This window comes from Uloborus diversus, chromosome 7, assembly GCF_026930045.1.
Source record: "Uloborus diversus isolate 005 chromosome 7, Udiv.v.3.1, whole genome shotgun sequence".
Classification (NCBI taxonomy): domain Eukaryota; kingdom Metazoa; phylum Arthropoda; class Arachnida; order Araneae; family Uloboridae; genus Uloborus; species Uloborus diversus.
The window spans coordinates 3,385,443-3,403,827 of NC_072737.1; the positions used below are offsets into that span (position 1 = coordinate 3,385,443).

At 32.4% G+C, this 18,385-nt stretch overlaps 1 protein-coding gene across 1 annotated transcript in view; it reads left to right on the forward strand.

Moving 5' to 3' along the window:
• The first annotated feature begins 322 nt into the window (after positions 1–322).
• The window catches only part of LOC129225643 (ubiquitin carboxyl-terminal hydrolase BAP1-like), a 59,706-nt gene continuing 41,643 nt past the window's right edge, over positions 323–18,385 (forward strand). The window contains exons 1-4 of the mRNA XM_054860110.1: positions 323–653; positions 2,517–2,601; positions 4,718–4,844; positions 15,531–15,650. Coding sequence (XP_054716085.1) covers positions 572–653; positions 2,517–2,601; positions 4,718–4,844; positions 15,531–15,650 — 414 coding nt within the window. The 5' untranslated portion in view covers positions 323–571. The remainder of the gene's footprint in view (positions 654–2,516; positions 2,602–4,717; positions 4,845–15,530; positions 15,651–18,385) is intronic.

Sequence of the window (18,385 nt, forward strand, 5' to 3'; positions counted from 1 at the left end):
AACCGGAATTTCACGTCAAGTCAATCTATGATCATTCGGTTACCATTCTAAGCAGTTGATTGGAGCACGTGATCATTGGGGATCACGTGATTAACTAACCGGTCGCAACCAGTCGTCGCACTCTATGAATCCGATTTGGCTGGTGCGAACATAAAAAGTTTCGCCATAGAAACAAAAATAAATGATATGCGTTATTAGAATTCAATATTCGAGTGCTTATTAATTCTATTTATCTGTTCATTTAATTTTTCGTTGAGTTATTAATCGGTGAACAGTAACATTTTGCCGAACACTTACAAATGAAGTGAACTGAAGAGTGCAGTTTAATGTTTTCATTTCGTTTTTCAGTTTTGCCTCACAGTGGCCAATTTAAAAGTCAAAAAATTGAATTGAACCGCTATTTTATAGAGCCTATGGGCTCATCTCTCGCTTTCGTTGCCTTTGAGATATATTTGGGGCCCATTGTCAAGGATAAATAGTGTTATTCTTCTCTTGTTGCAGTTCCGTCGTCGCCGTCTCTGTCGATGTGAAATGTCGGGGTCGAAAATGAGTGACGCAGGACTCATTTTGAATGATTGATTCCAATGTATTTACTATGCCAGCCGATCTGAATCGACTCACCGAAGGATGGTTAGAACTAGAAAGCGACCCCGGTACGTTCTTTGGCGATTCATTATTTTGTTTATACAGATTAATGTGTCATAGTTAGGTTGTCCTGTGATCGAAAATCAGGACAGTTTTTGAACTGCACTTCTCAAAATACTCTTGAAAATAATAATGTAACCTCGGGGTTTCCATGGGTCAATTTCCCGGGCAAATTCATTTTGACCAAACCTGTGAAACGTCGCATTCAAACATAGGATATTGGACAATATCTTGCCGAATAAATTTTTGCTGTCAAAAATTTTGCCTCTCAATAATGACAACACATAATGTGTCTTGTACGACGTACTAAATTATAGAAGCTTCAGTATTGTGGTTTTTCCATTAAGCATGAACGATATTTCTGGCATATGAATCAAAAAGATTTTGGCTTTGATTATCCTAAAGTTTAACAGGCGTTCAGAACAAATCAGGCTTAGAACCTGAATTTTAGATAAAAACCAGTACAATCCAGATAGAATTAAGACACCTTATCAACCTAATCAGAGGTCTGGCCAGAGGAAATTTGGGTCCTGTTCACAAAAATCTAATCAACCAAAATGGACTGTTTTCACAAAATCCCAATCAACCAAAACGGACCCTTCACAAAATTCTGATTAACCAAAACGCATTTTTCGCAAATTGTTTATTGAAGGAACAAATCTGAAATCAAAATGATCATACTTTATTCTTGTTTTAAGCTAATTTCATTTCATTGGAATGTAAATAAATGAAAAGCCTCTATTTCTGTTGTGCGCTTATTTCAAGTTTTTTAAACGAAATTCCATTTTCTTTTATGAGTTAAAAGCTAAAATGCAGAATCAATGGTTTAATTTTATTTTTGCTTCAACTCTGTCTATAGATATGTTTATTTTGGACCTATATGATACAATTCTAAAATAGTTTTACAAAAAATATTTCGTTTAGAAGCCGTTTTCAAACTTTTGATGCCTTCACTTTGAGGATTTCGATCTCTTTGTAGCCACCATGGGAATCAATTTTTGGTGTTTAGTACGCTTTGTTAAGCAGTAACCTCTTTTTATTTTTCTGAAAATAACAAAATTTATAAGTTTTAAACAAATTCTGTGCTCTGTAAGAGTGTCTTGCGTCAGAAAGTCAAACACTGAACCCCAGCCAAGGACGGATACAAGGGACCCTGCACCGGCAATTTTTCTGAATTGAAGTCTTAAAATGCAAATGTATGCCCTTTTTAATGGCATTAAGAAAAGGAATAGAGTTCGAATGAACCTTCGGCAAAGTTTTGGGAATTGAAGTTTCAAAATCACAATTTTAAACGATCTTTGGCGATGTTAGAAGAAGAAGTTTAGAAGCCTTCCAAGGGTATTTTCCAAAATTTAAGTTTTGAAGCGCATTTTGGACGATTTTAGAGACGGGAGGTTCGAAACATTCCCCAGGAATCATTTCGAAATTGAAGTTCTAAATCACAACTTTGGAATACCTCTTTCAATAGTAAAGGAAAAGAATAATTTCGGGACTTTTTTAGCTAAATCTTTATATTTTAGTTGTTTTAGATAACTGTGACACTCCCCCCCCCCCCCCCCCCCTCCTCGAAAAATGTATAAATCAGATACGTAGTAAGAGGTCAATTAAAAAATCAATCGCCCCCTCCTTGAAAACTTTCTGAATCATCGCCCTTGACCCCAGCCTTAATGTTGTTTTTTTGTTTAATTGATTTACATGCTTTTCATACTACTCAAGTCAAGTATGTTTACATTTGAGTCAAAGTACAACAAAAATGCTCTTGACATTTGCATATTAAGGATTAAAAGAAAAAAAAAATTACAACTGATTTAAATGGGAAACCCTGGGTTTGGTGACTTTCATGTTGGATTTATTTATTGATTTCTATTTAGGATTGTTCACCCTGCTTCTGGAAGACTTTGGAGTGAGAGGAGTTCAGGTGGAAGAAGTGTATGACCTCCAGAAAACCATTGAAGGGTGAGTCTTGAAATTTAAGCCAATTGATGGATAACGTGCCGAATGGGCAAAATCACATGTTTGGATAGTTATGACCAGACCTTTTACTAAGGCTTACATAAAAGTTTAGTTCAAAAATTAATTTTAATGTAGCTTTTCACTTTAAAAGCTTGGTTCTGTAGTTAATAAGTATAAATGGAATATTCTGTCATTTCTATCAAAGCAAAATAGCCCTAGCTATAGGGCGGTAATTTACTGAACAAAATATAGTGTTTCCTTTAGGTCCTAGGGCACAGTGCCCTGCCCGTCTTCCAGCCAGCAAATGAACCCCACCCCCAAATTGCACCTTAATTTTTTGTGAATATATATACAGTCAAACCTGTCTGTCTCGAACCTGCTTATCTTGAAAACCTGTCTATCTCGAAATTTTTTAATTTTTCCTGCATTTTCAGCCAAAATTTAATGTATTTTCCATGTTTATCTCGAAAAAAAAAAAAAAATCCCGAATACCTCTATATCTCGAAATCCAGCAATGCTGATATTTTCGAATTCGAAGCCCAGCAATCTTCAAAACAGCAAACAACTTTCCTTAAACATAGAAACGGTAGCACTATTTTCAAGGGCTGGGGAAAAAAAGGAGAAATGCACCTAGGTATTATTTTTTTCAGGAAGACTAACGAAAGGACAGTCATTTCGAGCACTTTCTCGGAAGCAGAGCAGAGAGCAGAGAATGGGACAATGAGGAGAGAGCTGGGCTTGACAGATTTGACATGTGGGGTGATTTTTTCAAGTTCGTAGTTTAAGGTCATTCAAATTAAAACCCACTTCATTATCTGTTATCTGGTTTAGGTATTGATCCGTGAGTGATCTCTTGCTTGAAGTTGTGATTGCGTAGAAAACTGAGATGATAGGCGTGAAAAGAAAGCTAAAGATTTTTTCAAATGATGAAAAAGTGAAATTTCCAGAATTTTTGAACAGCAATCCAGTAATGAAGAAAAATGAAATTGCGGCCAAGTTAAGTAGCATGTACAATGGGGCAAGATGCATTTTCAGCCATTGCCAACCTCAAGAGAGGATATTTGAATCTAAAAAAAATCAGGCACCGAAAAACAATAAAAGGCTACATATTTTGCTTGCAAAAGGTATGCTTAAAATTTCATTACTGTCAAAATGATTCCTTAAACTTGCAATAAAGTACTTAGTATAAAATAGTAGAATAAATACCTACCAAAATATTACGGAAGAACTTTAATATTTCGCATGTTTAGTTTTTGGTATAAAATTCAAAAATTTTCATCATCAGATTCCAAATTTCAATAAGTTTCTCAAAACCTCCGTATCTCGAAACCTCTTTATCTCGATTTTTTTTCCCCATCCCGTGAAATTCGAGATAGACAGGTTCGACTGTTTATACATATATTTTTAATCATTTTACTCTCAAAAATAATTTGATGTTAACTAAAAAATTGAGAATTTACAAGTCAGGGCAAAAAAACTACTAAACCCAGTCGTCAAAAAAAGGAAAAAAAGATAAATATTATGTCAAGGTCTCCTTAATGAAATGCTCAGAAGCCCCATATTTAAGCTAATTTGTTTCTTTATAGAAATTAAGGCAGTGCTGGTGGAAGATGGAATTACAATAGAAGTAAAAAGGCTCGTCATCTTTCTTCATATTTTCAGTCCCTAATTAAAAAATTCTTAAAAAAAGTCTTAAAGTTTGGTTTGTGAGAAAGAAACTTTCATCATTTTCAATTCATAAAAAAAAAAAAAAATAAATAAATAAATAAAAATAAAAAATAAATCATTTTAGTGGAAAATTTTGTAACTAACAAATATCTCATAAAATTGTAAGCCATGTTGATTAAAATCAGAGATTTGTAAAATTTAGCAACAGCTGTTCATGCTACTAAATCAAGTTTTTGTTAACAAGGTAAAGTGATTGTTTTGGTTTTATTTGCTATTTATCTTCATCAGTAATTATGTGTGCCCACAATCTTATACCTTATCAAGTATAGTTCAAAACTTTTGTTCTGAACAATTTTTCTGCTTGCTGAAAAATTCAATTTATTTTGGTAAATAATTGAAAAATAATTATTCATACATGCCCACTTATTTATATTTTTAAATTCTGTTTTAGGCCAGTATTTGGATTCATCTTCCTGTTCAAATGGATCGAGGAGCGCCGATCTCGCAGGAAAGTCGCTTCGGAAGAGACGTTCGTGGAAGATGAAGAAACGATTAATTCAATATTTTTCGCACAGCAGGTAAGCATGCAGCACTTTTTAAAAATCCTTTAAATTAATATGCTGGCTGCCAACTCGCCTATTTCATTTGAGAGACTCAAGAATTCTGATGCCTTCATCCAATTTTGTATTTTTTGGCGATTAAGATTTAAAAAAAAGATTCCTGCGGTAAAGCAATCAAGATTCCATTTATGAAACCTTATCATTGTTCTAATTCTAAGCATATATGTAGCAAATGTAATTACAAATTTGAAAAAAACTTGCGTTGTGTTATCACCATTTAAAACAAGCTCAGCAAGGTGAGGGAATCCATCAAACATTTATTTTCTTTTCTACATTGATTACTACAAAAAAACAAAGAGAGCTCAACGCTACACAAATTTTACAAGGGGGGCAATAATTTATGATTCAAATCAAAGGCAGTTCAGTCTTGCAGGCAGTTCATTTTTTTTCTTAATGTTATAATTTTGCAAATCTCATACCTTTTGAGGAGGGTTCTGGTTGGGTAAGGAGGTAACTTGGTAGGTTACACCAGAATACTTTCCTGTGTGACTTTCCACACAATGGCCATTCTAGCTCCGACGTTCCACACTGCAATCAGACTGCATCTGGAAAATTCTCTTGCAAGGGGGGCCTTTCAGGTTCTTGTTCAACCCTCTTATGCCTTGTACATGCTAGCCTCTTCCATATTTCTTTTCTGGGTAGGACACTTCTCCTTTTCAAGCCTTGGGATTTTTATACCATTCCCCACATGGCTTTTCTCTCTTCTCTTTTCAGCCTCTATCCACCTTGTGCTTTTTCCTCCTTACTTCTGTTGCCAAACCACCAAAGAAAAACCCCTTCCCCAAAAATGTCAGGAAAACCTCTTAAGGAAGCCAAGAGTGCCAAACAAACTGGTAGCTAATATAGAATTAGCACAGAGCAAACGAGTGACCGAAGCAATGGTTCGGTTCAACTCGAAGATGGAAGGCAAGGCATGGTATATTCAGTAAATTACCGCCCAATTAGCCAGGGCTAAAGCAGATATACGTGAAATACACCGCCAACTCAGTCATTTCCAGCCGAGGACTGCAGTTTCGTGCTTATTAGCACTCATCAGCCCGGCATAGGAAAGTGACTGAGCTGGAGATGGAAAACCTCTTAAGGAAGCCAAACAAACTGGTAGCTAATATAGAATTAGCACAGAGCAGACGAGTGACCGAAGCAATGGTTCGGTTCAACTCGAAGATTGAAGGCAACGGATGGTACATTCAGTAAATTACCGCCCATTAGCCAGGGCTAAAGCAGGAATACATGAAATACCACCGATATACTGAATAATACCATGCCAGTCCTCGGCTGGGAATGACTGAGCTGGCGGTGTTTTCATGTATTTCTTCTTTAGCCCTGGCTAATGGGCGGTAATTTACTGAATATGCCATCCGTTGCCTTCAATCTTCGAGTTGAACCGAACCATTGCTTCGGTCACTCGTCTGCTCTGTGCTAATTCTATATTAGCTACCAGTTTGTTTGGCACTCTTGGCTTCCTTAAGAGGTTTACCATCTCCAGCTCGGTCACTTTCCTATGCCGGGCTGATGAGTGCTAATAAGCACGAAACTGCAGTCCTCGGCCGGAAATGACTGAGCTGGCGGTGTATTTCATGTATTTCTGCTTTAGCCCTGGCTAATGGGCGGTAATTTACTGAATAGTATGAAAATTGTGCTTGTTGTCTAATCATTTTTTTCATTTTCCTTCTTTTAAATTTCCTTCTTTTTGTTTTTAAAAAAAATTTATCTCCCAAAAAATGCAGTAAAATGTTTTTAATTTAAAAAAAAAAGTTTTAACTGCTGTAACTGGAACATGTGTCTGCACACAATTTTAAATCATTTTAAGTATAGATGAAAAATTTGGTTCTGAACCATATTTCTGCTTGCTGAAAAATTCAATTTTGACTTTTTATTACATACAAGAGAAGCAAACCTATGCCTATTTTAAAACGTATTTTTGTACCTAAAAGTTGTGTTAGTGTTTTTTAACAGAAAAGTAATTATGGTAATCTGAATGCGAGGTTTGCTATTTATATTTCTGGCCCAACAATGAAAAATCAGATAGTTATGCTTAAAATCAGTTTTATTATTTTTCAAAATATTCTCCATGAATTGTACTTTTGCACCTTGTTGTATGAACCAATTTTCAAAGCATTTCTTCCATTGAAGTTACTTTAAAATGTGCATATTGAAATCATTAACCGCTTCTTAGGGTGTTGAAAACTGTTGAACTATAAATTTATTTTTGCTGTTTGGGAATTTTAAAAAAAATCATTGCTGTATGACAGAGGACCCATCATTTAGATGTTTTAGCCAGTCAAAAACTCATTTGCCGATACATATGAGCTCTCATATCGTGGTAAAGAATGATTCACTGCATCTTCTGCTTTTTACAATTTTTTCTGATGACTTTTGGCAAACAAAGATCAGTTGCAATTCAGAATCAATTGTTCTGCCTTGAGATCCAATGGGAACACATTTTTTTTACGGCTAAATGTCCATGTAATACCTTATTGATGTTTGTCCTTCTGATGCCCAAAAATGCCTCATTTTCACATTATTTCACATGACGATCTTGCTCTATCAGTTCACGGACAGAATCAATATTTTCTGACAGAACAATGGAGTGGGGTCGTTTCCAAAATTTTAAAAGTATATTTTTCTGAAAGAGCATGCTTAAAAACATAGGATCTCACCATTTTTAAAATAATTTATTTAAGTTTAATATTTAAAAAAAATTACTTAAATCGGTGCGCTTTCATTGTTTACACTTCTGTCGTGTGACGTCACAAATGATGAAATGCCATTCAATGTTGCCATTCACTGAACAAAATATTTAATTCACATCTTTACTCACGTGCATTGGCAACGATAGGGTTGATAGCAAGCGTAGAGTGCCACTTTAATTCGCTGCTTGATTATCATAACGTGGGAACGTAGTGGAAAGATGCGCCAAACTGCATCATGTGACGTCATCAAGACCACGCCTTGTTTGAAAAATCAGACATTTTAAAAAATAAATTTAAAAAAAAACTGTTGGGAAAATGAAAGTAATTTCTGGATCCATGTAATTTTTTTTTGTTCATTCTATCCATTTCAATGACTAAAAGTAGTACTTTTGACTGAAGGAAACCACCCCATTTGAACGACCTTCACGGAATTCATCCCCGAGTGAACGCTGACCACGATTAAGTTTGTTACACCAGTTTTTTGACTGTTTTGTGCTGCAGGATGGTGCTTTACCACTGTATAAATAATCTAGGTTTTATCGATGCACTCGTCAAAAGTTATGAAAAATAATGACCTGAAAATGTTCACGATTCAATTCCATTTTCTGTCTGAGATGAAATTTTTCAATCAACTATAAACAAAAAATTTGTGATGAAAATGAGAAACTGTTCCAAGGAATTTATGATTAAAAACATCAAATTTTTGTTTGGAATCGTCTGTGATCGCTTCGCAACTCTTAATTATGAAAAGGCCAGAAACATAAATAACAGTTCTTGTATCTGAATTTCGGGTCCTTCCAGATTTCCGAATGTCAAATTTCGAATGCTGTATGACAGTATGACTTTTTTTACTTGAGGGCCGCATCTTGTGTTAAGATGAACCTTGCTGGCCACATTACATATAAAAATTATATAGATTTATTTTTTTTTGGGAAAAAAAAAGGGAAATTGTGTACCAAGAATTGCTGTTATCATAATCACATGCTTTTTTTAAAAAAAATCAATACCAAGTTTCCACCTGTCTTTTAGAAACCAACTTGTGACGAATTGGCTTCAAATTTGCAACAAATATTCGCAATACTTATTGACTCTTGTTTACTAAATTTTGTTGCTTACAGTGTGATAACTATAAGGTTTAATTAATTCAATCAATATAAAATAATTTTAAAAACAGAAGAAAAGTCAGAACATCTTCAAATCTTAATTAAAGCAAAGATCAAACTCATTCATTTTACTGGAAATTGTTGTAAAAAGAGAAATAATTTCTTTCTTTAAACATTATCGATTCTGAACACAAATTTTGAAGTTTATGCAAAAACAGGGGATAAAATCATTAATAAATTACAAGTATAAAAGTGAATAAACCCAGATTCTTGTTGACTGCATATTTGCATAATAATACAAACATTTTGTTCCTAATTTTGAATGGGATAAATGGAAAAATAGGAATAAATCTTTGTTGTACATGATTTTATCTGTTGTTTTTGTGCCAGCTTCAAAAAGTATGCTTTTAAAATTAGAATGGATAGTGTTTAAAGAAGAAAAAAAAAACATTCATATTTTTTAGAACAACTTTAAGTTCTTTAAATGTCAGTTTGATTCTGTTCTTTAATGCAGTTTTGAATTTGGTTCTATTTATTTTCAAAATTTTTCTTATTTTCACTGTAAATGTGTTTTAGAATTAGTATCTTGTTGCTTTCTTGAAAATTTATATTAAATGTTTTATTTAAATGCTTTGTATAAAAAAAAAAGTATTCCTATCTGGAATTTATTTGTATGCTAATTTTTACAATCAACATAATTTATTAACGTAATTAAATCAATCATAATTTAAAATTTGACTAAATAAAGCCACAGCTTGCAGTAAATTGTTGTTTTATTGCATTCTATTTTATTTCTTTATTTTGTAATGAAATAAGTTGGGTGGGAAAACCATTTTTAACTCTGCGTTTGGTATACTGATTAAAAATAACGAGTGCTGATTTAAAACAGATTGATAACTTGGTATTTTATTTGAAATGTCATGTTTCACAACATTATTCCCAAACTAATTTATACTTTACGTTACAAGTTGCTCGTGATAAAACTCCTGTCTTCATACTTGGTTCTGATATTGTATATTATTGGCATAGGTAAGAAGAAAAATACTTCTAGAGCAAAGAGTGAATGAATTTTGTTTGTTTCAGAGAAGCCTTCCTTGAAACCTCTCATCATAATTACTAGAGACGTACTAAGTACTCGGTAACTACTCGGTACTCGGCCAAAATCTGATCAGATACTCGGCCAATACCGAGTAGTTGCAAAAAATTGAATATTGTCCAAGGCAGATACTAAAATCTATAGAAAAAAGAGCAAGCATTATATTCTGCAATCATTTACAATTGAAATTTATAAGTCAAATTTAAATTTTGAGAATAATGAAGTTTGTAATGCTTCAATGGAATAAATCTTGATTTTAATGTCCACAAAGTTAATAAAACTTATTAAAAATTATGCAAAAAAGGTAAATATAGAAAATATGGAATTTTTATATTAAAAATGGATTTTTGCTATAAACAAAAATTAGTTATAAGAAATATAAAAATACCTTTGCTTAAAAAATAAAAGGAAATAAAGCAACGTTAAAAGCACAGTGCAGACATGTGTTTTGGCATTACAAGGAATTCCTTTTTCAATGCACAAAATGGGAGCTCATGGATTTAAAGGCATCCGACAAAAGTCGGATTTTTTTGTCGAATGACTTTACATTCTTTAGCTCACATGTTATGCATTCCTTGTAATGGGGGGGGGGGCAGAAACACGTGGTCTGCAGTGTTCCTGCACATTTGTTTTATCTGCTTTTAAAAATTATTCATGTTTGGCGGACTAGAACTATAATTGATTGGTATACAGTGAAACCCCTCCTAACGGACACCCCTCTTATGCGGACAATTTTTAATTCCCCAGTTCCAATGCAAATAACATTATTAAACCCCTGTCCTGCGGACACCTCTCTATTGCGGACAAAAAAATTTGTCCCGTTAGTGTCCGCATTAGAGGGATTTTACTGTAATTTATTTTAATTCCAACTTGATTAATCATACCTTTTATTCATTTATTTTTAATTTTAAAAATAATTTCTTTGTAAAATTTTTGACACAAACAAAATTGTTTATATGATGCGTAATTAAATTTCAGCAGGAATTTAGTTTTAAAAACTATTATATGGTCAAGGAGGTCTATACTCCTATTCCAATAAGTTAAAAATTCATCACATGTTTGTCGGTGGTTCTTCTTAAAACATAATTGGTGCTTGGTAACTCGGCAAATTAGTGAAAGGCCGAGTACTTGGTACTCGGCCAAAGTGCTACTCGGTGTGTCTCTAATAATTACTATCAATATTACTGTTTCATGGCAACCATACTGTTTCATGGCAACCAATGTTTTTACAATGAGTTTCATATTTCTTCCTTTAAAAAGGGAAGCATCAAAGTTAGCCTTTCTGATTTATAAGAGTACTTCATTTTCACACATAACTTTACTCTAAGAAACAATTATGGTTAATCAATTATAAACAACGATGAGGGACCGAAGGTAGACCATCCACATCTATTGAAAAAATAATATTCAACCGAAAATCATCAATCCAAAATAATAATATTCGGTTCACTCAGCGAGAAGCCTTGATCTAAGAAACTAAGAAAGAAAAAAACATACATACAGCGTGAACTGTTAACAGCCTCCTTTTTGAAGTCGGTTAAAAAGTAGCATTTCACTGAAGAAAACTGAAAGGGGTCCGAAAGTATATATCGTCATGTACAACCTATATTATATATTATTTATTTAGAATTGATACTTAAATAAATAATAATTTTTGATATTGGGTCCATCATTTGTAATAACCCTTTATAATGAATGTTTGGTTAGGATTTCCTGAAATATAAGCTCAATAAACAACTGAATAATATAATTAAATACAAGTTTTGTATCATGAGAACAGTTGTAAAAATGCAAGTAATTTCAAACTTAAATGACAAAATCTTTATTTACCATATTACCCCTCATTATCCGACTTGCGGCAAAATTCAGGGGTCCTCAGATTTTCAGTTACATTCTCCTGGTCCTTTCCGGCATGCCGGAAAAATAGAGGTTAGGAAAGAAAAATAATACTATCAGAAATATATATTCAGCCTAAAAATGAATACTAGTAGTGTTAATACACAATTTAATTTTGTAAAAATTTTTACTAACAACAGGGTTTAATACAGGCTGATTTTACTACCCCTTTTCGGTACCTTCACATAAATCCTATTTTAAAAATGGTACTTTCACTAAAATCAAGTAATAAAATCAGCAGCTTCACAAAACTAACTTTGAAAAATTAGCAGTCACAAGAACAATATTACAAAATCAAAAGCCTCACAAAAATCAGCATTTTAATTTATTTCTGTTTGAAACAAAATTTACTCATAAAATAAAATTTTTTTAGCTGATTTATATGAACAATCGCTTTAGTAACTAATTTTTCGTTTGTTTTAACTCATTTTTTGCCGTTTTTCTCCCCACCGTGCATTTACGCAATTTTATTGCAATCTTTTAACATCTATTTTGGAGGCCCATTTTTCTGACAATTTTCTGCATTGTACACAGTACAAAGCCTTGTGGGGTTGAAATACGATGGTATTTTTCGTACCTCTTAAGTTTCTAGTCACCCCCCCCCACACACACATAAAAAATGTTAGAAATATTAGTAGATGACTTTTACACTTTTTGAACTAAAATTTAGTTGCTAAAATATTGTTTTAAAAAAATTAGAATTTTCCTTTAAAAAATCACAAAAACAATGCTTATTGCTTATGCCATACTTTCACAAAAATAGGTAGTAGGAAAAATATCCTGGATTGGCCCCTGAACAATGTCATTTGTTATTTTAACAAGAAAAATATTGTTTAATAACGAATAATTTTATAAAAATTAAATATAAGTAAGCAAACATTTTAGCAGTAAGTTATCACCCCTAAACCAGTGCTGAAGAATTTACCATAGCTGTTCAATAAATAAAAAAATTACCTCTCTAAAAGAACCTAAAACAATTTATTTATAAAAATTATGAACAAGTCGCAGTAACGATGATTTGCTTCTGAACTGATTACTTTATTGGAAATAATTAAATCCATTAATAATGACCTACCATAAATAACAAGCACATATTATAGGCAACACACATTTTATTTAAAAGAAGGTTACTTTCGGGATTTATTTATTTATTTCCTTACAGTGGTTTGCTTTCTGATTGGAACTGAATTGGGAAATTTACTTTTGTTTTGTTATAAAATAAACCTCAAATTATGCGGCCAGCCGGAAAATTCGAATTTCCCGGCATGCTGGTCTTTTCTGGCGTGCCAGATAATGCAAGCTAATATGGTATTTATTTTTTTTGCCACTTTTTGAAAAACTCAGTAATTGGGAATTCCTTGCTGAAAGTATCCCTTTTGTATATATCTATTTCCAAACTATGAAGGACATACTAATCCCCGCTTAGATTTTCAATGTGCATATTATTTCCTATGGGGCTAAATTATGACTTATTGTATTTTTTTTTTCTGACAAATATTATCTTTACATTCCAAAGCCTTGTGAAACTCTCCATTTTACTTCAAAAATTGTCTATAAAAGAGGAATTGTTTAGTTTTGTCATTTCATGCTGTATATTCATTTATTTCATTATTATTATTTTTTTTTTTCATTGACTCAACATTTTTCTCAGCAAAAATATTTACAGTAACAGATCTGTTTTATTATATTAACTGGGGAAATTATTAGATTAAACTGGGGGTGTTTGACATTGCGTCTATGGGGAAATATTCAGTTCCAGGAAGCTTTATTCTTATAAGTGGATTTTTTTTTAAATCCTTTTTCCCAAAAAGCGTTTTTTTAAATCTCCCAACAATATCTTGAATGTTGGAAGTAGGGTTCAAAAATGTCATGATATTTTCGAAAATATCGGAAATATCCGATATTTTGATATATATCGGATATTTTGATATATATCCAATATTTTCAACTAGCACAAACTAAAGTCTTTAGTTAATAATAAATTATTATTTTTTTTTTTCATTGACTCAACATTTTTCTCAGCAAAAATATTTACAGTAACAGATCTGTTTTATTATATTAACTGGGGAAATTATTAGATTAAACTGGGGGTGTTTGACATTGCGTCTATGGGGAAATATTCAGTTCCAGGAAGCTTTATTCTTATAAGTGGATTTTTTTTTAAATCCTTTTTCCCAAAAAGCGTTTTTTTAAATCTCCCAACAATATCTTGAATGTTGGAAGTAGGGTTCAAAAATGTCATGATATTTTCGAAAATATCGGAAATATCCGATATTTTGATATATATCGGATATTTTGATATATATCCAATATTTTCAACTAGCACAAACTAAAGTCTTCAAAATAGTAAATGCAATCTCAAATCACTGTTTAATTTCTTACATTACAATTGCAATATGTAGACTTAAAATTAAGGTTTCTTTCATTATTTATATCTAATGTTTCAGTTTACATTTTTATCCATTTTAATGAAGTTAATTTATCATTAGCTGCTTTGGTCATTTTTCTTTTGTTAGCTACTTTTACAGTTATATGATCCAGAAATAAATAATATGCGTTAGTCAGTGCACAGTCATAAGACATTTTCTTTTTTTTTTGAGGAACATTTAAAATATAACTAGGCACTTTTAAATATGAATTAAAATTGTTAAATTACTAATAATTTTATTCATATAAAACTCAAGTGATAAAGGAATTTGTATTAGTTCGTTATATTAGTGATGTATTGTACATTATAAAAATATAGTAGATAACTTTTTGCTTATTTTTAATAATAAATGAACAATATTACTATGATTAATCTTTTTTTTTTTTTGGAAATACCATAGTTGAAAAAATATTGAAAATATCATGATATTTTCAAAATAAATATTGGATATATATCATGATCAGGGTTGGCAAGTTTTTGCCGGAGGCGGAAAAAAAACATGGAAAAAACCAGGGTTTTTACCGCTTGGCAAAAATAGATTTTGTGTTAACAACTTACGGACAGTTTTTTTCCTTTTATATAAAAAAAAAAGCATGAAAAGATTTTGATAAAAGGCTTTGCCACTTTCTGTACAGTGAGCTAGTATCACTAAAAAGTAGAGTGAATATAGAATGCACATATTGACCAGCTATTTTTTCTTCTTTTTAAATTCTTTTTTTGGCTATCCATTTTCCCAGTAAGTGAGAAAAAATGCATTATTTTTTTAGTGAGGAAAAGTTAATATTTTTCTATATTCAAGTAAATATTCTGTTATTAATTAAATAACTTAAAAATCTTAGTGGGATCAAAAAAAAAAGTGAATTATTAAATATATATATATATATATATATTAAAGAATTCAAACTTTTTATTAATTTACTAAGCTTAAGTAAACATTCTTTGTTTTAGCATTGAAGGAATTGGCTCATTCTGAAAAAATTGTTTTAGCAAACATTTAAAATCTTAAGTTTTGCAATCCCAACATTTATTTATTTTTCACCTTATAAATTAGAAGTAACATGGAGAGACATAACTAAAATATTAAAGTGCATTATTTGTATTATATTGTCACTATTTCTTGATTAACACTATAATGCTACTTTATTTGCAATTAGGTTTTTGCCGTTTTTTCCATTTTTGCCATGGTTTTTTCCACTGGCCCGGCAAAAATCCCAACCCTGATCATGATATATATTGACTGATATATACCCTGGTTGGAAGTATAACTTTTAAAAGAGTGACCCATAAATTTTTATTATTTCAACCCAATATGTTTGGAACCAGTGATGAGACATTGTGTCCAACCTTTTTTTTTTTACTGCTAATGTGTATTTGTGTGTTTTATGGAGAAATATCTTGTTGCTGACCTGTTCTTCTGCACTCTTCCAGATGGTGCCCAACTCATGTGCCACTCATGCCCTGTTGAGTGTCCTACTCAACTGCCCCCAGATATTCCTGGGCCCCACTTTGGCCAGGCTCAAGGAACACACCACCAACATGAACCCAGAGGTGAGTTTCGTCCAGGGCTGTGGAGTCGGAGTCGGAGTCAGACTGATTTTGGGGTAAAGGAGTCGGAGTCGGAGTTGTTAGAAAACTTGCCGACTCCGACTCCGGGTTTCTTTTTTTCTTTCCTTTTCACTGACTCTCCTTGCATTTTTTAAAAACTGACTACCAATTGGTTCAATTACATGTATAAAAAGATACTAATGAGAAAATAACTGCCATTATGGCAATCAGCTAGCCTGAATGCTTACCGAACTTACTGTAGCCGTCCTCTAGTTTGCTTGCTTTTTAACTTAACTAATAGCGACTGTCAGCAAACGGTTTTGTTGCCTAACATTTTCAAGTAATCACTTTCAAATAAAAATAGAAATATAGTGTTTTGTTCGATCTCAGTTATAAAATAGCGAAAGAAACGTAACAAATTAATAAGTCGAGGCCCGTAGCTAAGGTTGAAACGTTTAAGGGTGATCGACAAATTCAAAAACGTTCTGGCGCGAAAGCCCGAATCCAAAAGATCCGATGAAAAATAATCTAATGTTTTTTTCTTTATTAGGACTATTTCTATAAGCTTGGTTCTCACTAAAAAGTATAGAACAAAATAAGTGTAAATGATTTCTTGATTGCAACACTCAATGATTGCAGCTAATCTTAAAATCTTAATATTAAGGTTAATTCTAAAGCAGACAATAAAATTTAAATTAAAAATTTAGCGAAGAAGAAATATAGGTATAGTAAAAGCTATTCGTATAAATTTGTATACCGGCCGCATTTTGTGTAAAATTAGCTCCTGATGTATATGTGCCCTATTTTCGTTGAAATTTGATTGATGAAATATAATTTAAAATATATTCGCGAAAATTTTCATAATTAAAGTATTTATAAACTCTGAAATTAACTTTGGGTGTCATCTACCTCATGGGTGTCACCCAGGGAAAACCACCCCCTCTCAAGAACTTGGATTTAGAAAAAAAAAAAGCTTTTTTTCTCTCAAGTTACAGCTTTCAAAAATTGAAAGCACACGATTTGATCAATATCTATTTGTTAAACATTAAAGGGGGGCAAATTGCAGATAATCCTTTTCAAATTTTTTAAAAGTGATTTTTAAGTCATCTCACTTTTTAACTCGTAACTATTGGAAAATTTGATTTTTAAATTGAATTTCTAACGTTGTATGCGTCTTGGGTTTACAATAAAAAACAAAATGCGAAATTTTCATGAAAAGGAATCAATATTTCAATCTCTGTTTAGAGGTTTTCCCCCTTCCCCTGAAGGGAGAGAGGGAGTTGAAAAAATACAATTAAAAAAATCAAAAACATCCGGAGTCGGAGTCGGAGTCGGGCGCTTCAAAATCTCGGAGTCGGCCATTTTCCTTCCGACTCCGCAGCCCTGGTTTCGTCGTCTTACCTAATCGCCGATTCGGGAAGGTTTTACTTTTCATTCCGCCAATTTTTCCCTCTAGTTGTCTGAAATCCGCAAATTTTAATTTTTTGTAAAATTGTTTTTGCTGTTATTCCTTTTTTACTTCCTTTTGCAAGAACAGAAGTATTGTGTTCGCGAAAAAAATTGTTCACTCAAAAATCGACCTTCATTTCCATTTTTCTCACCCCTGAATGAATGTTGAGTTTTTTTCCGACTCGACCACACGTGAATAAGTGCCTAAGAACGTATAGACCCCTGAAATATCCATTTTGACAATCCCCGAGTTAATTACAACCAGTCTTCTCGCGATGTCCGTATGTATGTATGTGCGTATATGTGTATATATGCATATGTATGTCGCATAACTCAAGAACAGTATGTCCTAGAAAGTTGAAATTTGGTACGTTGATTCCTAGTGGGGTTCAGTTGTGTACCTCCACTTTTGGTTGCATTCGGGTGTTTCTAAGGGGGTCTTTTGCCCCTTTTTGGGGGAAACCATTGTTAATTTCGATGTAAACTCAAGTGGTGTCATAATTTGGCAGACACTTGGCGACATATTGCCAGTTTTTTGGTCGCCAAGTTTTTTCGCCAACTTGGCGACAAATTTGTTTGTTTTTTTAAAAAATATGGTTTCAATTTGGCCACTGTTGGTGATATTTAGAGAGTTAACTATTGAATCACATTAAAATTGCCAATAATGGGGAAATAACATTAAATTGGTGTAAAACAAGTCATCATCTTGATTTTTTTTTTTTTTTTTTTTGAGTTTTGAGAAGAAAAGAGTACAGGAATTTACCCAAAAACCTATGTTTGTAAAATAAATAAAAAACTTTATTTCTGCTCAGCATTCTATACAATGCACTGCATATAAGAAGTGTTAAGTAATATAGGAAACCAATAGAGCAGATGCTTAGAAATTGCTCTTCAATTCCAGAAATTCTGAAACACACGTTTTGATATGTTAGTCAGACATGTTAGTTAGCAAAAGAACGCAAATGTTGCTTTTAATAATCTTTTTGCATTTTGTATAAGAACCGGCTTTTTTTTTTGTATCAGTGATTGTTTAAATTTCATTACGAATTAAGTTAAATTCCTTTTTATTTTCATTTAAGTTTTAGTTTAAAAATGAACTAGTAAATCATTGATGCAACTTTTAAAAAAAAGAGAGAGCAGTTCCTAGTTAGTAATCTATTGATAAAGATTGACATTCTTTTAAAACACACACTTCAATCTTAATAGAAGAAAAGAAAAAATAAAGAAAGCATTTTCGACTCATCAACAAAATTCAGCGATCTTCATCTGTCTGATTCATAAAATTTCGC